This window comes from Accipiter gentilis, chromosome 33, assembly GCF_929443795.1.
Source record: "Accipiter gentilis chromosome 33, bAccGen1.1, whole genome shotgun sequence".
In the NCBI taxonomy this organism is placed as follows: domain Eukaryota; kingdom Metazoa; phylum Chordata; class Aves; order Accipitriformes; family Accipitridae; genus Astur; species Astur gentilis.
Window position 1 is genome coordinate 10,148,595 of NC_064912.1, and position 22,311 is coordinate 10,170,905.

General features: G+C 45.6%; 1 protein-coding gene and 1 long non-coding RNA gene across 2 annotated transcripts in view; one reads left to right on the top strand and one right to left on the bottom strand.

Moving 5' to 3' along the window:
• Window positions 1-947: 947 nt before the first annotated feature.
• LOC126034255 (uncharacterized) lies at window positions 948-8,077 on the top strand. The gene is made up of 3 exons (XR_007504564.1): window positions 948-1,915; window positions 3,203-3,323; window positions 7,756-8,077. It is a non-coding gene; the product is annotated as an uncharacterized LOC126034255 (long non-coding RNA).
• A 943-nt stretch (window positions 8,078-9,020) lies between these two features.
• Window positions 9,021-22,311, bottom strand: part of LOC126034222 (ATP-binding cassette sub-family C member 6-like) — a 44,257-nt gene continuing 30,966 nt past the window's right edge. Inside the window, 8 exon segments of the mRNA XM_049791674.1 lie at window positions 9,021-9,185; window positions 17,473-17,707; window positions 18,157-18,283; window positions 19,030-19,098; window positions 19,340-19,498; window positions 20,060-20,206; window positions 20,957-21,058; window positions 21,668-21,794. Coding sequence (XP_049647631.1) covers window positions 9,077-9,185; window positions 17,473-17,707; window positions 18,157-18,283; window positions 19,030-19,098; window positions 19,340-19,498; window positions 20,060-20,206; window positions 20,957-21,058; window positions 21,668-21,794 — 1,075 coding nt within the window. The 3' untranslated portion in view covers window positions 9,021-9,076.

A 22,311-nucleotide genomic window follows, 5' to 3' on the forward strand; every position in this document is an offset into this window, starting at 1 on the left:
CAGCAGCTGTGGGTTTGATAGTCAAAAACATTTGGAAATACTCAAGCTTTCTTATTCTTACCATGTAGCCTCTATTGACTGCCTGTTCTTATTCAAAGTAAGACCATAAAATGTGGTTATATAAATCACCATTGCAGCATGCTGGCAAAAACAAGCGAGCACACTGTAGAAGGTTTTCTGCACCACTTCTTTTGGAAATCTGGGGGGACTTTGCTTTGTTCTTTTGATCACTTTGCATCAGTCTGACACTACTAGGTCAAAAGTATTTCCAAAGTAGTATTTCTCCATGTCCAAGAAAAAAATGCATTCATTTCACTAATACTGCAGCTGAAGACTTTTGAAATATTTACAGATGGTCTAATTCCCTAAGAAGTGGAAAGTTGACCTAGTAGTCCCTGCTGACAGAAGGTTGGGCAGGGAGTGCCTGTTCTTTAACTTAGTAGCCCAGTAAAAAAGTTGGCTGGTTGTGATTTGGTTTTGGGGTTTTTTTTTTTGGTTGGTTGGTTGGGTTTTTTCCCTGGATTCATGAGTTACTGAGTCATGGAAAGGTCTGGAGTGCCAGAGTCTGCAGAGGTCAGGCCCCTGAGAGGCATAAGGAATAAGAGTGAGGGAGAATAACTTGCTGTTGGAAAAAGTGAGGTCTCACTCCTAAACTCAGTAGATTAGCTTGCTTGCAGCTGCATCTGGACATGTTGTTTTCCTTTCACTATCTAAGAAGTATTTTTGGAGCACTTGCCCTGTTCTGTGTACGTTGTCAGTTACCTCTTTCTATGACTAGGATCCAATATCGTTTTCTGGCTCTTTGCGTATGAATCTTGATCCTTTTGACCAACACTCTGATGAAGACATTTGGAGGTCTTTGGAATTGGCTCACCTGAAAAACTTTGTAACGTCCCTTCCTGATAAACTTAATCATGAGTGTGCTGAAGGTGGTGAGAACCTCAGGTATGTCAAAGAACCATGCTTGTGAATATTGCCTTGAGAACTGAGAGAGGTGTGTGTGTGTGCCCTTCCATCTGCAACTAGACTTTCCACTTCCAGAAACCTTGCAGCTCACTTGGGACAGTATGTATCTAGACCCTAGCAATAGCAATGCAGTTTGGGGCTCCTCCCCCTCGCCCTGTATGAAAATCTGGGGAAGGAGTTGGGGAATTCTTAATGCATGACCAGGCAATCAACCAACTAGGTCTTATTCAATGTGTTTTAAACTCTGAAGTTTGGGAATTTAAAGTAATTTAGGAAATACTCAGAATGCTGCAAGGTTTGACATCTTGGGCAGTCTTGGAAAGGATCTTAGTAGCAGCAGCCCGCTATTTATAGCGGATGCTCTGAACTTACCATGGCTCTTGCCTAACAGATGCAATTTTTCTGAGGAAGTTGTTAGCTTGCTTTTTGCACTGTAACAGGGATATATGTTCGGTCTGTAGAAACCTTGTAAAGTCCAGTCCTCAACACTGCATTGATTCAGTGAATCAGCCTGATGCAGTTATGGTGAAACTATTTGTAATGTATTCTCTTATTACACTGCCAGGACTTCATTGTGAGGGGATGTTGTTTCAGATGCTGTTAGATACTCTGCAGTGAAGTAGTAAGACCAACCTTATCTATTTTGCTGGATTCTTGGCACGTATACTTTAGAATAAGGAATTGCTAGGCTTCAAAATGAATACTGCAAACTTGTTCTGACTTTTTTCCCCACCCTCCCATCCCATCTGCATAGCATGGGACAGCGCCAGCTGGTGTGCCTGGCACGAGCTCTGCTCAGGAAGTCGAAAATACTGGTTCTAGATGAAGCCACAGCTGCTGTTGATCTTGAAACAGATAAGCTTATGCAGTCAACAATAAAGTCTCAGTTTGAAGAATGTACTGTATTAACTATAGCACATCATCTGAACACAATAATGGACTACACAAGGTAAAGTAATACCACTTTTATCTTGAAGAAAGGCATGTGTGACTTGCATTGTGCTCTATTTAAATGAGCATCTTTGTGTTAGCTAAATGTTTACCAGCACATTTTTAGCCACCTCTCCACAGAGCTGCTGGAATACCTGTTTTGATGGGTGGTGTGTGTGTGTGTTCTGGCTTGCAGTGGCTGTGCTTGGCCTGGAGAACTCCTCTGATCCCTCTGTTGCACTGCTGTTGTGCCATTCCTGCCCAGGCAAACTGGGAAGGGGAGGGAGGCGAGGATAGGAATCTATTCCTGGGCCTTGCCTTAATTTAGGCATAGCTGGAAGAGGCATCAGAGCTTTAGGGAGCTCATACCCTAAACGTAGGCACAGACAGCATAAGGAATCAAAGGGAGGAGGTCCTGTGCTTGTTTGAGGTTTATTTGATGCTTCTCTTTCCATCACTTTCGGTTATAGTTCATACAGCCTCCCTCACCTTCAGCTGCCTTGCTAAGGTATGGTTGAGGGCAGAGTTGTTGTCTCATAATTTCAGTTTTAAGCTCTCTTGTCCTTTTTATCACAGAATGGCAGAGAGCAAAGTGACCAGTGACAAGATTTTTATGTACTTTTGTAGACCTCTCTTTGTGCTGTCAATAGTGAAAGATAAGAAACAGGAACATTGCCTGTGCCAGGCCCAGCACCAGCAGTAGTGTCAACAGATGAACACCCAGTTCAGTCACAGCAGCGAGTAACACCATGCAGCAGCACCTGCTAAGGGCTTAGCAAGCATCTCTGCAGTGCCTGGCCAATTAGTGGCAGTAGCTGAAGGCAGTGTTTTAACTGTGAGCTGACTTTACTGACTGCTGTAACTTCTTTGTAAACTTCCTAATTGCAGTTGCACGTTTGTTTTGCATAAGCTATGTCTGCATTTGTATTTCGTCAGCAGAAGCTGTATAACAGCAGCTGATGTGGTGCAGTATTATGGGAAAGTTATCCCAGATCTTGGAAGGTCTTAGGGGCCCTTACCTTGACAAGAAATGCTGCCATCTAGTTTCTGGCTGGCTCAAAGCACAGTCAGAAGTCTCATGGCTACCTGCAAATGACTGGGTAAACATGCTACATAGAAAATAGACCATCTGCAATGAGGTCAGGAAGGACAGAGTTGAGAACCTCTGTCCATTCATACAGTCTGGACTGTCTTCACTTGCATATAATGGCTATGCTTACAGTCAGTTTCTGTCTGTACATATGTATCTGTGTTCATTGGCTTTCTGCATCTTCTTGTGACCGTGGTTTTTTTCCTTGTTTTACAGAGTTTTAGTCCTGGACAGAGGAGAAGTGGTGGAGTGTGGTAGCCCAGACCACCTACTTCAGGAAAAAGGCATTTCCTATAGCATGGCCAAAGATTCAGGCTTGGTGTAGCATTTGAACTTGGTTAGTTCCTGTGGGAAAGAGGGAGGTGATACAGTCAGAGAACTGTAACTTCCCCTGAGCTGGTGTGAACTCTACAGTTCAGTTTCAGACCTAGTGAAAGCAGACAGAGCATGGCAATGGAAGTAACGTAAAAATGCAATTTTTTTCTTTTTTTTATTCGCCTTAGTATTGATTTTGGCCAGCTTTAGGAGAAGCACATACACTGCAAAACAATCCAGACTTTTAATTTTTGCCTGAAACCTGTCATTATATGCTCAAATGTAAGGTGACATGGGCTATTTGTGATCATTTGGGGAACTGCGTGTCCAAAATGCTGTATTTTGCAGGATAACCGTATAAATAGTGCAGCAAGGGATCAGAAGACTGCTCTTTGTGTGTGCTTCAGTCTTGTTCTTTTTCAATCATGTAGTTATTAATATGCATCGTGTTCTCCCAGTTCTATATATTTATACTCTTTCTAGTACAAACCATTCTGCCCCAGCTCTGGAGTAGATACTTTTCTCTGTTTGCCCTAAGTACCTGTCAGTGCTTTGTGCTGTTGCTGCATTGATTCATGATGCTGATTTCAAATGTCTGTCCTCATAAAAATGATGAATATCTTGTCTGGATTTAACTTGAACAAAATTGTATTATGCATGATGAGGATCGGTCTGAACTAACCTTTACTGCGCACAGAGCTAGCTGAACAAATGCAGGTTTCTTCCCACAGAAGCTGTGTGTAAGAGCAGTGTCATATAGGTACTTTGGGGTACCTTGAGGTAGGAGCAGTGTAGCTGTGAGATCCTGTTTCAGCTAGGAAAGAGAGAGCCATATGCTGATCCCTGCATACAGTGTTACTGGGACCAACTGCAGAAAATGATAGAACTTGCTGCAAGGTAAACTATTATAATCTGGCACTAAAACCAGCGGATTTTCCTTATTTAGTCTGGTTTCATTTTGTGTGTGTTGTTTGGACCTAATGCTTATTTAGTACTTGGGACACTGTCAGCACTCCTGGGTAAGTGAAACCTGGCCTGACAGCATGTGACCTGCAGTACAAGAGAGTGTTGCCATCCAGCAGGGATCAGTGGTATCCCCGGGGTGATGAGCCTTCCCTCCAGCTGCTGGGGGGCAGGAGGCAGCACTACTAAATTCAGGGGTGTGACACTGAATTCCAGCAGCTGAGCTCAGTCACGTAGCAGACACCTATTTTCTTTGAGTGCCTTGATGTCGCATATTTTCTTTTACGCAGCAAAGCTAATGCCAGCTCTGAAAGACAGCATCTGGGACAGGGCGGGAACTGTACTGGGAGCGTGTACGGCAACAAGCAGCTTAGTCCTTGGGAAGGATGTGAGCTGGACACCTTCATCTAGCTTGTGCAGAGCAGGGTTTCCCTGAAGTGTATTGCTGTGGCATGGCCTGAGTTCATCCTGTTCTCATCCCCCAGGTCCCCTCCTGGTGAAAAGGTAATTATTTGCCCACCAGGAAGCTCTTCATAGCTGATAGTCTCATGCTTCTGTAGGTGGGTAGGTTCTCACTTCCTACAGAGCATGTGGAAGCCTAGCTCCATCGTTTTTTGGTTTGGGGTTGTTTGGGTTTTTTTTTATAAAGATGGCATAATGAATTTCATTTAGATCAGCAGAAAAAATGGAAACCTTATTTAGCTGCACTGCTGGCTATTTTTGTCTATTTTGTGGAAAAATTTGCCAAATACCTGTCAGGCCTGAAAGTAAGTGGCCAGACTTAGCATCCTTGGTCTTATCTAGAGAAAGGCTGTGCCTCTCCCCAGTTCATTCTATGCTCTTTGCTCTATGGACCATTTCTTCTAGTCTTTGAAAAGACCCTTATCTTTAAAAGTAAAGCTCTTTCTCTCAGAACCATTTTGTTCTGATCTGTTCATTAAAATGTTAAGGATCTGTGAAACCAGATCAGATCCTGCTGTGCTGTTTCTTCTTTCTTACAGCAGTCATGTGTGTGCCACTGCAGCCCATGTGAAGATAGTGGTGGTGGTGGTGGTAACAATAACAAACATTAACATTTATTATAAGCATGTTAATATTTATAAAAGAGTAAAAGAAAACTGTTGAATTTACTGTATCAGATTTCAGGGTGTGTAGATATATCCTGGCTGACATTATTTGCTGCACCATAGAAGATACTTCACATCTAGAAGAGCTGATTCTGCTGAGAAAACAGCTCAGGATTTTCAGGAGACCTGCACGTAACATCCTAGTTCTTCATGTGTGTGAATACAGCTGCTTCTGTAAAACTGTTCGCAGTCTTGAGACATCTCTGAAGATATCCTTTAGTGGTTCAACCACAATGTAGCACAGAAACAGTTGTGCTCTGGGTCACTGATGCCTTTAGCATTTTGGCATTCCTGTGCATCTTGCGACCATCCAGGGAACTAGGAGTGCATGAACTTGGTGTAAATCAGTGCATACCACCTTCATTCTTATCTTCTAGCTTTAGCAATTTTGGTATTACCTTAAACTTGGAACCATGGGACAAGAATCTTTTAGGTCGTTTTTCTCTTCTATGTATGCTGTGTTTTCACTTTGAGATAGCCTTAAATGAGGAGGAAAAAGGAAAGAAAAAAAAAATCAACTTGGAATTGAAAGCCCTAACTCTTGATGTCCAGATTGGACAGACAACTGGAACAGTGAAAGTGCTAATTAAGCTCTTGACTTAACTTCATACGATTGCATGGGAGTCCTATACTGGCTCAACTGGCAGAGCAGGTGGCCTGCATGGAGTGAGCGGCTTTCTGAGGATGAAAGGCTGCTGTGGGTAGAGTGCTCTGGCCGGGCTGGGCTGTCTCCCAGGGGCTGCATAGCAGTGATGCTTGCTGGCTCCCAAACCCCCTGGTCTGGGTTCTGCCTCCATCTGGTGGCCTGGCCTGGCCATCCAGCCTCAGCCTGCCTCGGGTGGGAACACAGCTCAGCCTGCCCGGCCGAGAGAGCGGTTGGAAATACGGGTTCTCCCACAGAAACGTGGGGGCGTCATGTGTTGTTGCTGTGGTCTAGGTAAAAACTTGTTTTTTCTCTGAAGTCCCTACTGGACCTAAAGTAAAACACTTGTTTTGCTCCAAAGAGAAAAATAGAGTTGGGAAGCCACTGAGATGTCAATAAACCCTCTTTAGATTAGTGGGTTTTATTTGGACTTTGAGTGCGTAGCTACTGCTGAGCTAAACACAAGTGCTCTGTGTATGTTGCACTTATGCTACACAACAGCTATTAAAAATTAATGCTGCAAAAGTGTAGACATGGCAAGTCCAGGTGCTCCTCTTGATCAGCTCTAGACATTCAGATTACTGGAGGTGTTGGACAGACTTTTATTTTTTAACATTTAAAACTTCTTCAGAGCAACTTACGAAATAGGCTATTAGCATAGTTCTGAGCCTGCTGTAGTCACCGGTGCTAATTGCATAATTCAGTCAAATAGTCTAATCTAGAAAGAAGTACCTCTGCAAAGAGCCAGCAGACCTGTCCTTTTAAACACCGCTTGCTGTTCCTTACACCAGATTTTGAGAGGATGGAATCTTCAAGCATTAACTCCTTTATATATTCTGCTTTAGCCAACTTCCAGACAACTTCCTTTTGATGACTATTACCGTTTGAGACTTGAGCTCCGGATTTGCCACTTACTTACAGTACCACGTGGATGTAAAGCTGGGGACTCCGTCTCATCTGAAAACCTGGGGGTTTGTTACATGTAATTTTGGGAATGCCTTTTCTTTTGTCCTTTCAGCACAGCTTGATGTGTGAAAGCTGATGGTATTTTTGTTTGCTCTTACTTTGTGCAAGCCAACAGCACAACTGTGCCCTTTCAGAGATTACCAGTGTGAAAGTATGTTTTGATTATTTTCTCCTTCTGTTGCCTTGTCTCTTCATTACCAATTTAGGAATGGAAAGCAAGCATTTAAAAGATGTTTATATCAGAGATTATGGTAGGCTAAAAGATGTCTGTTTCAGAATTACCCAGCAACATGGGCACTTCTGTTTCTCTTTGACCTCAGCTAAAAAGAAAAAATAACTTATATCTCACTAGTTCTAAATGCTCCTGGTTTTGAGATCCATTGATAAACCTTTAGAGTGCTCATAACTTGGATCTGTTGTTTGAAATGTTTTTTGTCTCTGCCCTTGAGTAAAGTTTGGAGAAAGTAGAGGGAAAAAATTGCTTCTTTCCTGGTATTTGAGCACCAGTATGGCAGCAGGCACTGGACTCCGCTATTTTAGGCACTTGTCCAGCAGAAACTGTTAACTGCTCCTAACGTGGGTGAAAAGGCTACTGAACAGCTGTTGGTGAAGAAACTGCTGGGTTTTGCTGGTCTGTGTTGACTCTTGCCAGTTTGAACTCACACATCCCCTCCCCCATTACTCCTTTTTATACTATATTTACTTTCGCTTACTGAAGAGACCCATTTCAATACTTGATTCTATTTTTATTTCAGCTTCCTAGAAAATGAAGTGCTTTAACAAGTCACAGTAAACAGCAGTATCTCACAGTGTGATTTGTTTGTCACATTGTCTTGTTGTGCTTCCTGAAGAGAGACTTGGGACAACTCTGACCGCAGCTCCTCGGCACTGTAGGAAGCCCAGGAAGGCTTTGCTTTCAGCTGCCATTTTGGTTTGTTGAAGTAACCTCTGAAAGATGATCATGTCAGAGGCTCTGTGGCACCAGGGTGGCACATGCAGGAGGTAAACTTGCACTCAAGAAGAAAACCAGTAATGAACCACCAGGCTGACAGGCGAGTCCCTGCTACTTTTCCCATCTGCCAGACTGCCACACTGCAGGGATCAAAGGAGGACACTTTCCACCATGCAAATTCCTTGTGGCCAAATTAGATTCAGAAATGCTGGTATCAATGTTTGGACATGCTCCGCTGTGACCAACCAGCATTTGGCAGCAGGGCTGCTCCAAGCCTTCAAGCAGAAGGAACAATGCTCTGCTGCCCACTCCCAGCCAAGTTACTCCATCCCGCATCAGCGAGCCAGTGTCTAAGCTGTCTCTCTTCCTCCAGGCAGTCTGTCAGCCCTCTGCACAGCACAATTCACCCAGGGCCCCTCCAAAGCTGACACGGAAAGAGATGCAGTGGATCTGATCCCCAGCTGTGACAACAGGCAGCCCACAGGCAGCCATATGCTCTCGTGCTTAGTGGCATCCCACTTCCTCTCCCCTACTTCCCCAGTGTTTTGTGCACTTTGGGTGACTAGATCCAGCTGCTGCCTTGGAGTCCACATCTGTGTAAAAACAGCACTTAGGTGAGCAGTCCTTAAGACATTGGCAAAAGACTAAACTTGTTCTGCCTGGAACTTGGGACAAGCTGTAAAGAGTTAAGTTTGCTTGCTACCAGTTAAATACTTGCTTGCTGTCCATAGAATCTCATTGGCTTTTAAAAATAATCTCTGTAATCTTTAAGTATGGCAGTATATTTGAGCTCCATTTATAGTATAAATTGGAAATGCTGTGGTCTTTTCCTTTTGGCTTGTTTACTTTTATACCATAAAAGCAACAAGGCGTTTAAGTACTGACTGGCTCATTTTCAGCAGGAGAATGAGGTTTTGGTATCTGGAAACATAATGAAAATGGAATTGCGAAGTTTCCTATGGAAATAAAGTGTATCCCAAGTCATGGCTTTTCATCTACTCAACTGCAGTTATAGCTCAAACAAGATTTGGTTGTCAGGCATTTTAGAGTGAAACCAGGATAACTCAATTATGAGGTCAGTTATTCCTGATAGTGGTGGCATTATGGTATACTCTGTGAGTAAGTCATGCAAGGCCTGATTCTTCCATCAGTCTGTAGAACAGACCCTTCTGAGCTATTAAGTGTTCCAGAGTATCAAATTCAGCTATCTGACCATTTTCTAAGACTAAAATCCTGTGAACATTAAAACAGAAGTGTAAGCTTGGGGATACACCAGCAGCTGTAAGAAACTTAGTTATTTCTAGTTATTTCTAAAATAAATTTCAGTACTTGCTTGTTATTGAACCAAGCTTTCCAGCAGCTTTTCAGCTGGGGGGGGGGGGGGGGTGTCGCCTCTGCAAGGCGTGGTGACCTGGTTCAGGAACGGCACGGCGACCACCCCTAGGTCGCTCGGTCCATTAGCTCGCAGACACCAATGTGGTAGACGGCAAATGGCGTTTATTAGTGAATGACACGGCGTTATATAGCTTAGGTTTACAACGTCACATCCGTCCGCTTACCTCACAAACTAAGTGCCATTTGGCTATCAGGAGAGAGGTCCTGTCTTTCCCTACAGCGCGATATCTTCCGGTCGCCTGGCCCTAACTACCTACATTTCCCCCCTCCCTATGCATATTTAAATTAGTTAAAATATAACAATCTTAAAAGAATGTCTATATCATAATCTTAGGTAGAAAACAATCTAAAAAGTATATACATCACAAACTTGAAAATGTAAGGCACACTAAGCAAGAGGTAGTTAGAAGGGGGGGGGGGGGGGATTGGAAGTAACAGGGCGTAATCGGGGACAGTTAAGGGAAACTTTGAACTAAAGTTTTTTAGAGAAGTTGTCGGCGTTCTACCATCATGATGTTAACCTGCTCTAGCCGGCTCTTAACAAATGACACGAGCTTATTCAATATACACGGTCCGAAGATCAGTGCCACCACGATCATTGTGATTGGCCCTATCAGGGTAGATACCAGAGCGGTCAGCCATGGAGAATGGTTAAACCATGATGTGAACCAATTTTGTTGTGCCTCTCGTTCCCTTTTTCGTTTTTCTAATCCCTCTCGCAATTTGGCCATGGTATCCCTCACTATTCCAGTATGGTCCGCATACACACAACATTCCTCCTTTAGTGCAGCACACACCCCCCCTTGCTGTAAGAACATCAGGTCTAATCCTCTTCGATTCTGCAGCACTACTTCAGAAAGTGATCTAATTGATTGTTCTAGTGCACTTATTGATTGTTCAATTCTAGTCAGGTCTTCATCTACTGCCATTCTCAAGGCATTGAATTCTTTATTCTGTTGCACCAGGGATGCTACTCCCGTGCCTAATCCCGCACCCCCTATGATCATTAGTGTAGCTATTGTTAGTGCCGTAAAGGGTTCTCGTTTTGACAGATGGTGTTCTGGGGTAATCAGTGAGTCGTAGACGAAGTCTTCAGGATGGTAAAAGATTTTGGGGATTATAGTTACCTGGATACAGTATTCTGAGAAGTCATCAAATTTTTCCATTGAAAACCAGGGTGTAACTCCCGAGCTAGAACAAACCCACTTGGTATTGTTAGCAGGTATTAACCATTTTGCAGGGGTATTGGCTTGTGTTTTATCAACACACAGTTGTTTTTTATGCTCTGGGACTTTGCCTACACACACGCCTCTTCCCACCACCTGTGCTAGCGTGATTCTTTGTTTCTCTGCGTCCCATGTACACTGGGCTGGATTCGTACCATTTAGCCGTATGGGTGTGTCGCTCACTCCCACCGCCTCATAAAAGGGTGGTCTTAACCCGTAGCACAGCCAGCAATGCTCTGTAAGATTTGGATTAGTTTTGTTCAGGACTCGGTAGCTAGCTTGCATCATTTTCCAGAGAGAACTTTCATAAGGGATTTTGGCGGTATGTGTTGCTATAGTGCGTGTTGTAATATGTGTTGTTGTGGTGTGTGTGGTCGGGATGCGTGTTGTCGGGGCGCGTGTCGTTGTGGTGTGTGTTGTTGTGATGCGTGTTGTCATGTAGTTCCTTGTTGTTATTTCCTGGTAGTTGGCCTTTTTAGTCACATAGTCTCGGTTAGGGGTAATCTGGGCTGTTTCCTTGACAACTATTCGATTGGGATCCACTGGTGGTGGATCGTTTGGGACAACCTCCTTTTTTATCTGGATTAGGCCGCCTTTGTCTGATCCTGGTTCTGTATATCTGACTCCCCAAACTTTCCCAAGCAACCAACTATCTTCATGGGGTTTGGTAACATTCAAGAAGAGGTACTGACACTTCCCACGTCCTTGCCATCCTCGCGGTGGGGTGCATCCGTATGGACCCCACTGAACTTTTAGGTATCTGTCTCTACCGCTACCTGGTATCCAAGCAGGGGCTATGGTCTCACATCCCCAGTAGCCACAATAGTAGTGGTTGGGAAGGTTACAATACCCCTTCCCGGGATTGGAACCAGGACACATATAAAACCCTAGGTATTCCCAACACCGATCTCTCGGGACTAGCTGACATAAAGAAGCATTGAAGCTCGGTGCACCTGATGTTATCTGAGTTGCGATGACTTGCTGACTCTCAAATCGAAGAAGAGACCATTTAAATGGCTGGTGATGAGAGTGGCTTGATTCTACCTGTCCCACAGTGAGAAGTTCTAGGATCAGGATCGCACAAAAGCACCGCAGCCCTCCTCCGTGGCGGTCGCGTTGCCGTTGTCCGGTTTCTGCCAGTGTTTGTCGGCCTGTCGTCCTCACTCGCCACCGGGGTGTATGGATTACGAGGGCGCCCGATGATCCGGTCCTGTGGACAGAAACTCACAGTTTTCGATAGTTTTATTCTGGAGGTCTGGTTTGATGGATTTAAGCGGGCACCACTTGACCTTTCCATCTTTTTTAACAGCAGCGTACCCTCGTCCTGTAAGAATTAGTCTCCACCCTTGCTCCCAATCTCCCAGCTCATTTCTAATTATGACCAGAGGGCCTTCTTCTAGTGCTTGGGTGGCCCAATGTTTTTGAGTGGGGCTATTCACCTCTTCTCCTCTGGGGAACTGGTTTAGTGCTAAAAGAGCGGTTGCTAGCAGGCGTGTTTGGTCCCCTGGGGGAATGGTGTTGACAAAACCTTCCGTTTTTGCCAACACCTCTAATTTGGATTTCAGAGTTTGATTTGCCCGTTCAACTATAGCTTGTCCTGTGCTATTATATGGAATGCCATGTGTTAGAGTGATACCCCATTTCAAAGCGAATGCCTGGACTGATTTGGAAACCATTGTCTGTTTTGATCTGGTTAGGGATGCCGAGCCACGCCATGACCGTCAACCAATGTTGGATGGTTGCTTTGGAGTCTGTTTTAAGGTGCTGTGTGGCTACAAATACTCTGCTATATGTATCTACAGTCACTGCTAGCCACGCTCGGGGTTTTAACAACTGACAAAGTGTAAAGTCCGTCTGCCACACTTCGGAGGCCTTAAGGCCTCTGGGGTTAACTCCACTGGACCACAATGGTGCTTTCTGACAGTGGGGGCATGTGGCGACTATGTGTTTCGCGTCAGTAACTGAAATCCCGCATTTCTTTGCTAGTGCTTTAGCTCCGATGTGTAAAGACTCATGTAGCTGACGGGCGTCCCTTAGCGTCCACAATCCTTTCGCAGCGGCGTCTGCTTTGTCGTTGCCGATTTGGAAAAACCCTTTAACCGGGTCGTGGCTGTTAACATGGATGACCGATATGGTACCCTTTCGGGAGAAAAGTGCTTCTTCCAGCATGAGTGCAGTTGTGGATGTAGATACACCGGGTCCTGACATGGCTAAACAAAGTTTGGCCACGAACATCGAATCGGTCACTATGTTAAGGTGCTCCATTGGGAACAGTCCACAGGCCAGTACTACGGCCATCGCTTCTAATTGCTGGACTGAAAGCGCATGATCAGTCAATTTAACACAGTGCCATCCCCCTCCCGACTGCCACACTGCCGCCGCAGTTGAAGTCACTGAGGATGCGTCTGTAAAGACTGTTGGTCCCTGTTGGGGTCGATCCATGATCTTTTGTGGGAGATCAATATTGACAATCGTCAGCATTTGAGTCCAAGGGGGTTTTGCGGCATATTGGACTTCCCCGCCAAATCCTACAAGGGCTATTGCCAGGTATTCTGATATTGCCACTGATTGCGTTGGGAGTTGTTTGCGGAAGGGTAGATATATCCTGGCGGGTTCAATACCTAGGTGTCTTAAGGCGAGTTTTCTGCCTTTCATAATGAGGTTACTCAGGCACTCTACTCCTGGAGAGAATGCACGTGATGGTTTTCCCAGGACTATCCATTGTATTGGCTGAGCTTTTTCAGGGGGCCCCTGGGCTAGTGCCCCTACTCCCCCTCCTTCCGTAAAATGTACATACAGATCAAGTGGTACGTCTGGATTCCATCTGGTGAGTGTGCTCGATGATACTCGTTGCTCAATAAAATCAAGAGAGTCCATCGCTTCCGCCGTCAGAGTTTTCTGTTCCCATGGATTCTTTCCTTTCAGAAGGTCATACAGGGGGGTCATGATTTCGGGAGGGACTAGGATAATGTTACGGAGCCATTGCAAAGACCCCACTAACTGTTGCATATCGTGGAGTGTTCTGATGTCATGACGCATTTTTATTTGGGGGGAGGTTATGTAAGAGCTCGTGATCCCTACTCCCAAAAAGCTTACACAGGGTCCTTTTTTAACTTTCGCGCTTGCAATTTCAAACCCATTTGTTTTTAGAGTTTCTGAGACTGTCAGTACCAGTTGGTCTACCTGATTTCCTGTCGGCGCCGCGATCAAGATATCGTCCATGTACTGAATTATAGTCGCGGTTGGGTCACTGCGGCGAACTGGTGCCAGCGCTCGATCCACTGTAATCTGGCAGATGGTAGGCGAGTTGATCATTCCTTGAGGCAGCACTTTCCACTGGAAACGCAGGTTGGGGCATTGGCTGTTAGGAAACACAACAGAGAAAGCAAACCGCTCCTTGTCCTCCTCATGCAGGGGTATTGAAAAGAAACAGTCCTTAATATCAAGGACAGCACAAGGTTGTCCCTTTGGTATCATAGAGTTCATGGGTAATAGTGTTTGGACAGGGCCCATTGGTTGAATTCTCTTATTTACTTCGCGCAGGTCATGGAGGAGGCGAAACCCCTCACCAACTCGTTTGGGTATTACGAAAACCGGGGTATTCCATGGGCTAGTGGATGGCTCTATGTGACCTCGTTGTAATTCGCGGTCAACTAGCTCAAGAAGAGCGTCCATTCGAGGCTTTGGCAGGGGCCACTGCTCGACCCACACCGGGTCAGATGATTTCCACGTTAATTTAATTGGCGGGAGTGGGTGTACGGCAGTGGCCCTTATAGTAAATTTGTCACCCTGGCTTTTAATAGGGCTAGAGCGTCCCTTCCCAACAGGGGCGGGACCTTTGACATGACATATGGGAAGAGAGTAATAGTTTTCTCTGGTCCTTTTTCAGTGTGGAGCGTGACTGCAATTAGTTGAGCACTCTTTCGAGCTCGGGATAATCCCCCGACTCCACCCACCAAGGGGGCATCTTCTAATTTCCAATGCGAGGGCCAAATCGTGTCAGGGATAACTGTAATATCTGCTCCAGTATCAATCAAAAAGGGGACGCTGATGGTGATATCATTTAAGGTATTATAGAGGGAGCAAATCCCCCATACCACCGGTGGATCATCACATTTTACTGCCAGGGCCACCCCGGGGTCTATCCCCCAAAGGGTGGTCCTTGCTGTCCCTGAGGTGATGACACGTTCTGCTGCGCTGTCGGTTGAACCATAAAGTTGGTTGCTTCTTGAGGGGGCAGCGGGTTCGGGAGTGCTTTGCCCCATTCGGGGTTGGCATAGTTGGGCTGCCTCGTATTCCACGTGGGAGAGGGCTGTGTGTGGCCTGGATGCCCCCTCCCCCTCCCGTTTCCCTGAGTTTTAGATTTACATTCCTTAGCAAAATGTCCTTTCTTTCCGCAGGCCCAACACGGTCCTCTGGGTCGACTTTGGCCTGGGGGGGGCCGTGTTGGCTGATCCCCCAACTGAGGGCAGTTTGCTACCACGTGGCCTGCCTGGCCACATTTAAAACAAGCCATCACACTAGCTATTGCGGTACGAACGGCCGCCTGGATTGGGGCTAACTGCTCTTCCTTTGCAACATGCTTAATCATGTCCGCAATACTTGACCCCACTGGCAATGATCGTAAGATTTCTTTGGTTGCTGAATTACATTGCTGACGTAAACATTCTGCTACGACCAGACCTTTTGCCTCCGCAGGCAGGGCTGAAGAGTCGACTGCTGCCTGGAGACGATCTACAAATTGTGTAAAGCTCTCACTTTCACTTTGCTTTATTGTGGACCATGGCGATGGCTTGGCAATAACTCTAGAGGCTGTGCGGATGGCTTCTCTGGCCGCACGATTAGTTGTCATAACTTCATGGGCCCGCAGGCCCTGGGCCTGTGCCTGAGGGGTGATCATTGTTGGGTCTGTACCCATCAGTCGCTGCAGGCTGGAGCCATGTAGCGGGTGATCCGCCCCAGCTACTTGGGCCAGTTTTCCTGCGCAGTTCTCCTCCCATTCTTGTTTAAAAACAATCATACCTGCCCCGTCAAAGATCATTCTACAAGTTTGCTTTATATCAAACGGGAGCATATCAACTCCCCCAAAAACACCGTCTATGAGAGTGGAGACCATAGCAGAATTGAGTCCCTTATCCGCGATTGCCTTAACAATCGCTTGTATATCCTTAGGGTTTATGGGCGAGTGGACCCTTTGTCCTCCCTCTGTCACCCTGATCGGGAATGCTAACGCGGCTGGTGGGACCCAGTCGGCACATGTGCTCTTTATTTTCCTCCAGTCCGTGAGAGGGATTTCTCCCCCTCGCGGTTTGTCTTTAATTCGGATTGGGACGCTTTGGCTTTTAACTTGGTCTGTTTCCGTTTCATCTCCCTCTGAGGTTGAGTCAACTGCGAGCCACTCGTCCGAGCTCGTGTCTGATCCGAAGTCGGAACTCGACTGACTAGTTGCTTCCGGTTCCCGGTACCTTTTTGCCAGGCTCCGGCCCCACCCGCTTCCTTTGCGGGTGGGCCGCTCCCTCCCTCTTGGCTGGCCCCTCCCTTTTGGTTCGCCCATCCCTCTGGGTTTGCACCGCCCCCTTGGTTCGTCTTTCCCTCTGGGTTCGCCCCGCCCCCTGCTTGGTGAGGTGGTTCTTTTTCGATAGCTACTCTGATTGGCTTTCCTTCCTTCGCTCACGTTCCCCTCTCCCTCCCAGTCACTTTCACTAACTTTCTCGTTCTGACTCTCCTCCCCTTCCCATTTGTGTGTGCTTGTTAGTGCTAGCGCGTCCTCCCTATTCCCTCCGCTGGCATCCTCACCCCGCCCTTCTTCTTTGTGCTCGGCGCCATTATGGGGTGCATAGGGCGGTGGTTTAGCCCAGACTTCCCCAGACTTTGCTTTCTCTGCAACGCCCCTGGCCTCCTCAGTTAACCCGCCCCAGAAAGATTCAGCTCATTTTTGTCCCTCCGTTAGCGAGTCGGGGTTCTGAAGCTGAGGGGACACCCCACCCTCTTGTAGATCTTTAGTCTTAACAGAATCATCATTGTCCGGGGGCCGCCCCGACTCCCAGTTTTGGGGTAACCGGCAAACAATTCTTCGCCGCCCTCCAGGTATCTTGTTCTTGTATGGCCTTTCGCAAGGCCTGTACGACTTTCCCCCACGATTTAAGATTTTTTGCACAGCCTGAGGACATCGTCTCCTCGGCCAATGCTTTAGTGCATTTATCCCACGCTTCGGGGTGGAGAATATCCACCGGATCATCAATGACCCCAATTTGCACAAGCCTCGCAACTGCGAGAGTGAAATCTTTGGGTTTACAATCAATACCCCACTGCTTATGTAATTGTGATACAACCTGCACAAGGGCTTCCATCGTCCTTGTTGGTCTGGGAGCGTCCTCCCCGCCGGGCTGGTCCTGCCGCTCCGGCCGCCGTTCACCCATCCAGGCGACGATTCCCGGGTTTCGGCACCACTTGTCGCCTCTGCAAGGCGTGGTGACGTGGTTCAGGAACGGCACGGCGACCACCCCTAGGTCGCTCGGTCCATTAGCTCGCAGACACCAATGTGGTAGACGGCAAATGGCGTTTATTAGTGAATGACACGGCGTTATATAGCTTAGGTTTACAACGTCACATCCATCCGCTTACCTCACAAACTAAGTGCCATTTGGCTATCAGGAGAGAGGTCCTGTCTTTCCCTACAGCGCGATATCTTCCGGTCGCCTGGCCCTAACTACCTACAGGGGGGGAAGGATGTGACACAGCATGGAATGCATCATGTGGGAATAAATGATCTTTGATTAGCCTGTTGGTGCCTAGCTGATTGAAGCAAAGCTTTGAGGGTTAAACAAGAAAAGACAGAAATGAAATTGCTGTTCACTAACACTGTGTGGTTTGTCTTCCTCCTTAGGAAAGTGGCTAACCTGTCACAGTCCATGACAGTGTTTATCCAGTGAGCTATTGTTAACACTGTGCTGTCTTTGAACTGAGTCCTCAGGGTGGACTGAATCTGAAGATCAGTTTCTAAATCTACTACTGCTGTGGCCTCATCTAGAATGAGGATTTTGGCTTTCCGAAGAAGTGCTCTGGCCAGACAAACCAGCTGTTCTGACCAGTGCTGCAAGTAAGAAGAGGGATGGTAAATTGAGAGCAGTAGTCAGTTTTCCCTGGGGTCAGAATACGTGATTAATTTGAAAATAGTAATGAAAAGGTGATTGTTCCCTTTCCCTGAAAGGGTGATTGAGGCTGGTGGCACTGCAGGTAAGAGTGTGAAACAACCGAAGAAAATCAAGGGAATGTATTACTATAGCACCCAGATCAGCACTTGGAGCAGGATTCCAGTGGTTTAAGTACTGCACAAACACAAGCCACCACAATGATTAAGTCTCAAAGGTTTTCCACTCAGCGTCTTATGATTTGATTTCATGCTGCTAAACAGGACAATAATGCAGCAAATACTGTCTGGGTGGTTTCTTTTTCTTTTTCTTTTTCTTTTTCTTTTTCTTTTTCTTTTTCTTTTTCTTTTTCTTTTTCTTTGTTTTCTTAAATGAATTAGACTCCTTGTCTCACTAGCTTTATGTTCTCCTAGCCCACGGGCTGGCACTGACCTGCTATTGTCTTTCTGCAGATAAGGTACCTTAAGTTTTCCCCTTGGTCAGTGCACTTATATTCCAACTGATCGGGCAAATCTGCAACAAAGTTCTTGAGCTGAGTCAGTTCCAAAGCTGTCCAGATGTCTTGTGAGGGACTGTGCTAAATTGCTGACTCACATTGCTGCTGCCTCAATGTCCTGCTGTTGTATGGGAGAATGTGCTGACTCACGGTCATGCTGCCTCAATGTCCTGCTGTTGTATGGGAGAATGTGCTGACTCACGGTGATGCTACCTCAATGTCCTGCTGTTGTATGGGAGAATGTGAGGAACTGTGCTGAGCTGCTGACTTACGATGATGCTGCCTCAATGTCCTGCTGTTGTATGGGAGAGTACGCACAAAGACATCCCCGAAGAAACCACCACACCCGCACCTGCAAAGATGTGCTTGCCTGATAGGGTAATGAGTTCTGTGGAAATGGGTGGACTTTTCCGAAAAATTGTGGGGACTGGGACAATAAGGGAACTGTGTACTCCCCTCTCACGGATGGAAGACCTGAACCTGGAAAACATCGGAGGGACTGTGACACCTGGCTCTGAAGAAGAGACACCTGACTGGCAGCAGAGGAACCTGACCCTCCATCACCGGCATCGGAACTGACTCGGTGGGACGTTGCTGGCTTCGTGGTGGTGGTAACTAGTCTTGCTACCTCTCTTCCATTCTCTTGCTTAGGTCTGCCTCTTTTTCTCCTTCCTCCCTCTATTCTATTGCAGTTATTGGTTATTGTAGGAAATAAAAGTCGTAAGGTTGTACAGCATCTGACCTCGTTTGTGTCTTAATCTTGCTCTCGGGATCATTTAACAAACCTCCCTGATATTGGATCGGGACATGTCTGCATCAGTGTATTGGTTTAATGGGTCAAGATTCATTCTTAGAGAGCCAGAAAACAAGACTGGATCCTGAGCACAGAGACAGTACAAACAGCTCCTGAAATGAATTATAAAAACGAGCTCTCTGGTTTTCCCTGATGGGTGCAAATCTGTGGCTAATGTTACATTGCATGGGAGACTAGCATGGCATAGAGGTTATGTCCAGCTTTGAAATTTCTGAATGTCCCTCCTCTCGCAGAATCTTTATAAACCCTTCCTAGGTGTTAAGACTTACAAAACTGCTGAAGCATTTTGGAAATTAGTTTCATACCTGGGGAATGACAGTTATCTTGGTTCTAAGGTCATGGAGACCTAGTTGAGCAATATCTAGTCCATCAATTAGGATCGCTCCTCCTGCAGCTTCCACTAATCGCAGCAATTCCGCAGCAAGAGTAGATTTCCCAGCTACTGTTCTTCCAGTTATGAAGATCTGTAAAGTGCAATAGAAAGCTTTTGGTTTTGATGTTGATCGTTTTCCACAGTTGGACAGACCTGTCACATTGTTCCTCTTGGCCTTTTGAAGAGAGACAGCTTTGCATGGATCAAATCTTCAGGGCTGGTCATTCAAGACTCACATAGTCTAGCAATACATTCTTAAAGGGAATAATTTATAATTTGTAATTGTTTTGTATGAAAAGGAATCTTGAAAGCCTTTGATGGGAAGAATAACTACAAGACTTAGCAGCTAGAACAGGGCCTTGACATGACACTAGATTTAAAAAGTGAAATTCCTTTGCTGTAACTCTGCTAACCTTCTGTGAAATGAAATTTCACTCGGAAGAATGTCCAGTGTATGCAGCTATCCTGGAAAGACTACTTTGTACTAGAAGAGGTGTGCAGTGTGATAGATGGGCTCATACCTTACTGCAGCTTTCATGCTTAGAAGTTACTATACCTTAGTGTAGGGCAGGGACTGTACCTGCCCAGATAGGATCACTGTAAAGCACTGCTCACACTTTGTAGCTCTTCTGAAACAAGTGGCTTTGCTTACCTTCTCTTGCCCGTTGATGGTTAGATTGACATGCTTCAGTGCTAACTCCAAATTTGGCCTGTATCGCAAACTATAGTTTCTAAATTCAATTCTTCCTTCATTGAGCCAAACTTGACCTTGAAGTTTGCCATTCAGAATCCAGGGTGCCTAAATAGATTGAAACAAACAGCAATGTATAAAGCTGATTTAAATTACCAAATCAAGTGGCCATACTGAAACAGGAAGCTTATGAAGATATCTGTGCCAAATTCCCCTGATCTATTTACTGTTTCCAAAAGAGAAAAAGGCCTCAAACTTTCATATTGCAAATGTTGACTTTTTACTTTATGCAAAGATGCCAATCATCTTAACTGAAAATGGGAATAAACGTTTGTTTGCATGTCAGAGTTCTGACATTATGAGTGGTTCAATAAAAAAAAATTTATACGCCCCTACAAACAGGACTGTGAAAGTCTCCTTTAGTAGGATCTCAGGGCAGTGTGTGGAGAAATAATTTTCATGAATACAGAACAAAAATGATTGCACTGGAGGCTTTTAATGGCTAAAAGGCTATCTAGCGGCCATCAGTTACCAGAGAGTTGCATCGGAACTTGTGCAATAAATACATACTGCAAATACGGGCAGAAAATATGGCTCATTCCATGTGTGTTACCAAGTGAAGCTATTTTAATGGCGACCTAATGCTTAACAGTCTTAAGGAAATAATGACGATCAGAGGTTATAAAACAAGTCCAGTCAGTTGAATAAAAACCAAATGTTGCAGTTCCTTAAAGGAAACATAACTGGCCTTTTAGAAAGGGAAAAGTAGGGGTTTTGTCCAGGTGGAACAGAAAAGTTACTCATTTAGTTTGTAGAGATGTTCCCCTGTGCTAGGAAGGTCAATAGCTGTTTAGCTACCTCCTTAGGAGTCCTCAAGTATTCTCTCACTCTCTCCACAGAAACAATGTTGTTCTCTATTTCTGTTCAGGAGCACACCATCCAGTTCAGAACACCAGTTATCTAGCAGAAAGAAACAGAAGCATTCTGGCAGATAAAGTAAGTCTTGACCTGTGCTTGCGAGGTATCTAGTACTTTGTCTTAGTGTTTATTTATAAAGACCTCCTCAGCTAATTGCTTCAGAAATCATCCCTTAAAAGGCTAAAAAATAACCATGGATCCTTGTGAAAGTTTGTACAGCTGTGTTTAAAGAGCCTAGCCAGCTCCCCCCATAGCTTCTCAGCAGGTTTATGGAGAATGAAATGCTACTGACTTGAATGCTAAAGGATAGTGTAGCTGTTTCTTAGGCTATTGTGTAACTGGTCTACAAGCAGGTAAGACAGCCACTGAAGACCTTGCTTCAGTTGCTCAGAGTATGCTGTGACTTAAGTATGAGTTCAGATGCAGGAGGAAAAAGATGGCTGGTGCATGTGTTTGAGGTTCATTCTCTAAGGGACCATGTGCTCCAGATGCTCTGGGTTTCAGCAGTGACAGCAGGGTTTGGTAGGAGAAGGCATCTAGAAAGCCACAGAAATAGTTCATGACTTCTTAGAAATTAAAATGGTAGCAGAAATTAAAATGTATGTTGCTTTTGATGAAAGGCAAGCATGGTATTACTCAACACTGAGTTACCTGAAGAGCATATGAAATGGAGAAGCCAGCAGTTCCTGGACTAAGTTGTGTTCTGCCCACTGCTGCAAATAGTGCTCCAAACAACACAATGCCATTGCTTAGAAACTCCAGATTTGTAGCAAGCCACCTGCAAGAGGAGGAGAGTACAAATCTGTTGTTGGGTGCCCTCTTCCTTTCTCTCAACAGAATCTGTGATTACTTTGCAAAACACTTGTGGAGCTGCTGGGGTACAGGATGCTCAACAAAGCTCTTGTCGCACCCTGGTTGCTCTTATCGAGCCACCTTGGAGCTCATGAATGGCTCCACTTTATCCAAACTGGTTGGCTTATGATCTCCATTAGGATTTTCTCCAAGGCCTGCTGGATGAGAGCAGCCAGTACGCAGTTTCTTGGATGAGTTGGTCTAACATTTCTCACTCCTTCCGGTACTCCTCACTTCTTTCATGACTGGTGGCTGATGGCTCAGTTCTGCATATACCACAGGCCTCATGCACTGTCATGTGATGATGGGCCTCACCAGGCACATACTACAGCTTCCTGCATTTTGGACACCCAAGTGGTATCTCTAGCAGTGTGTCAGCATGTGTGCGTGCCTAGCCAAACAACAGAGATGGAAGCATATTGGTTGTGTTGAGGGGCACATTG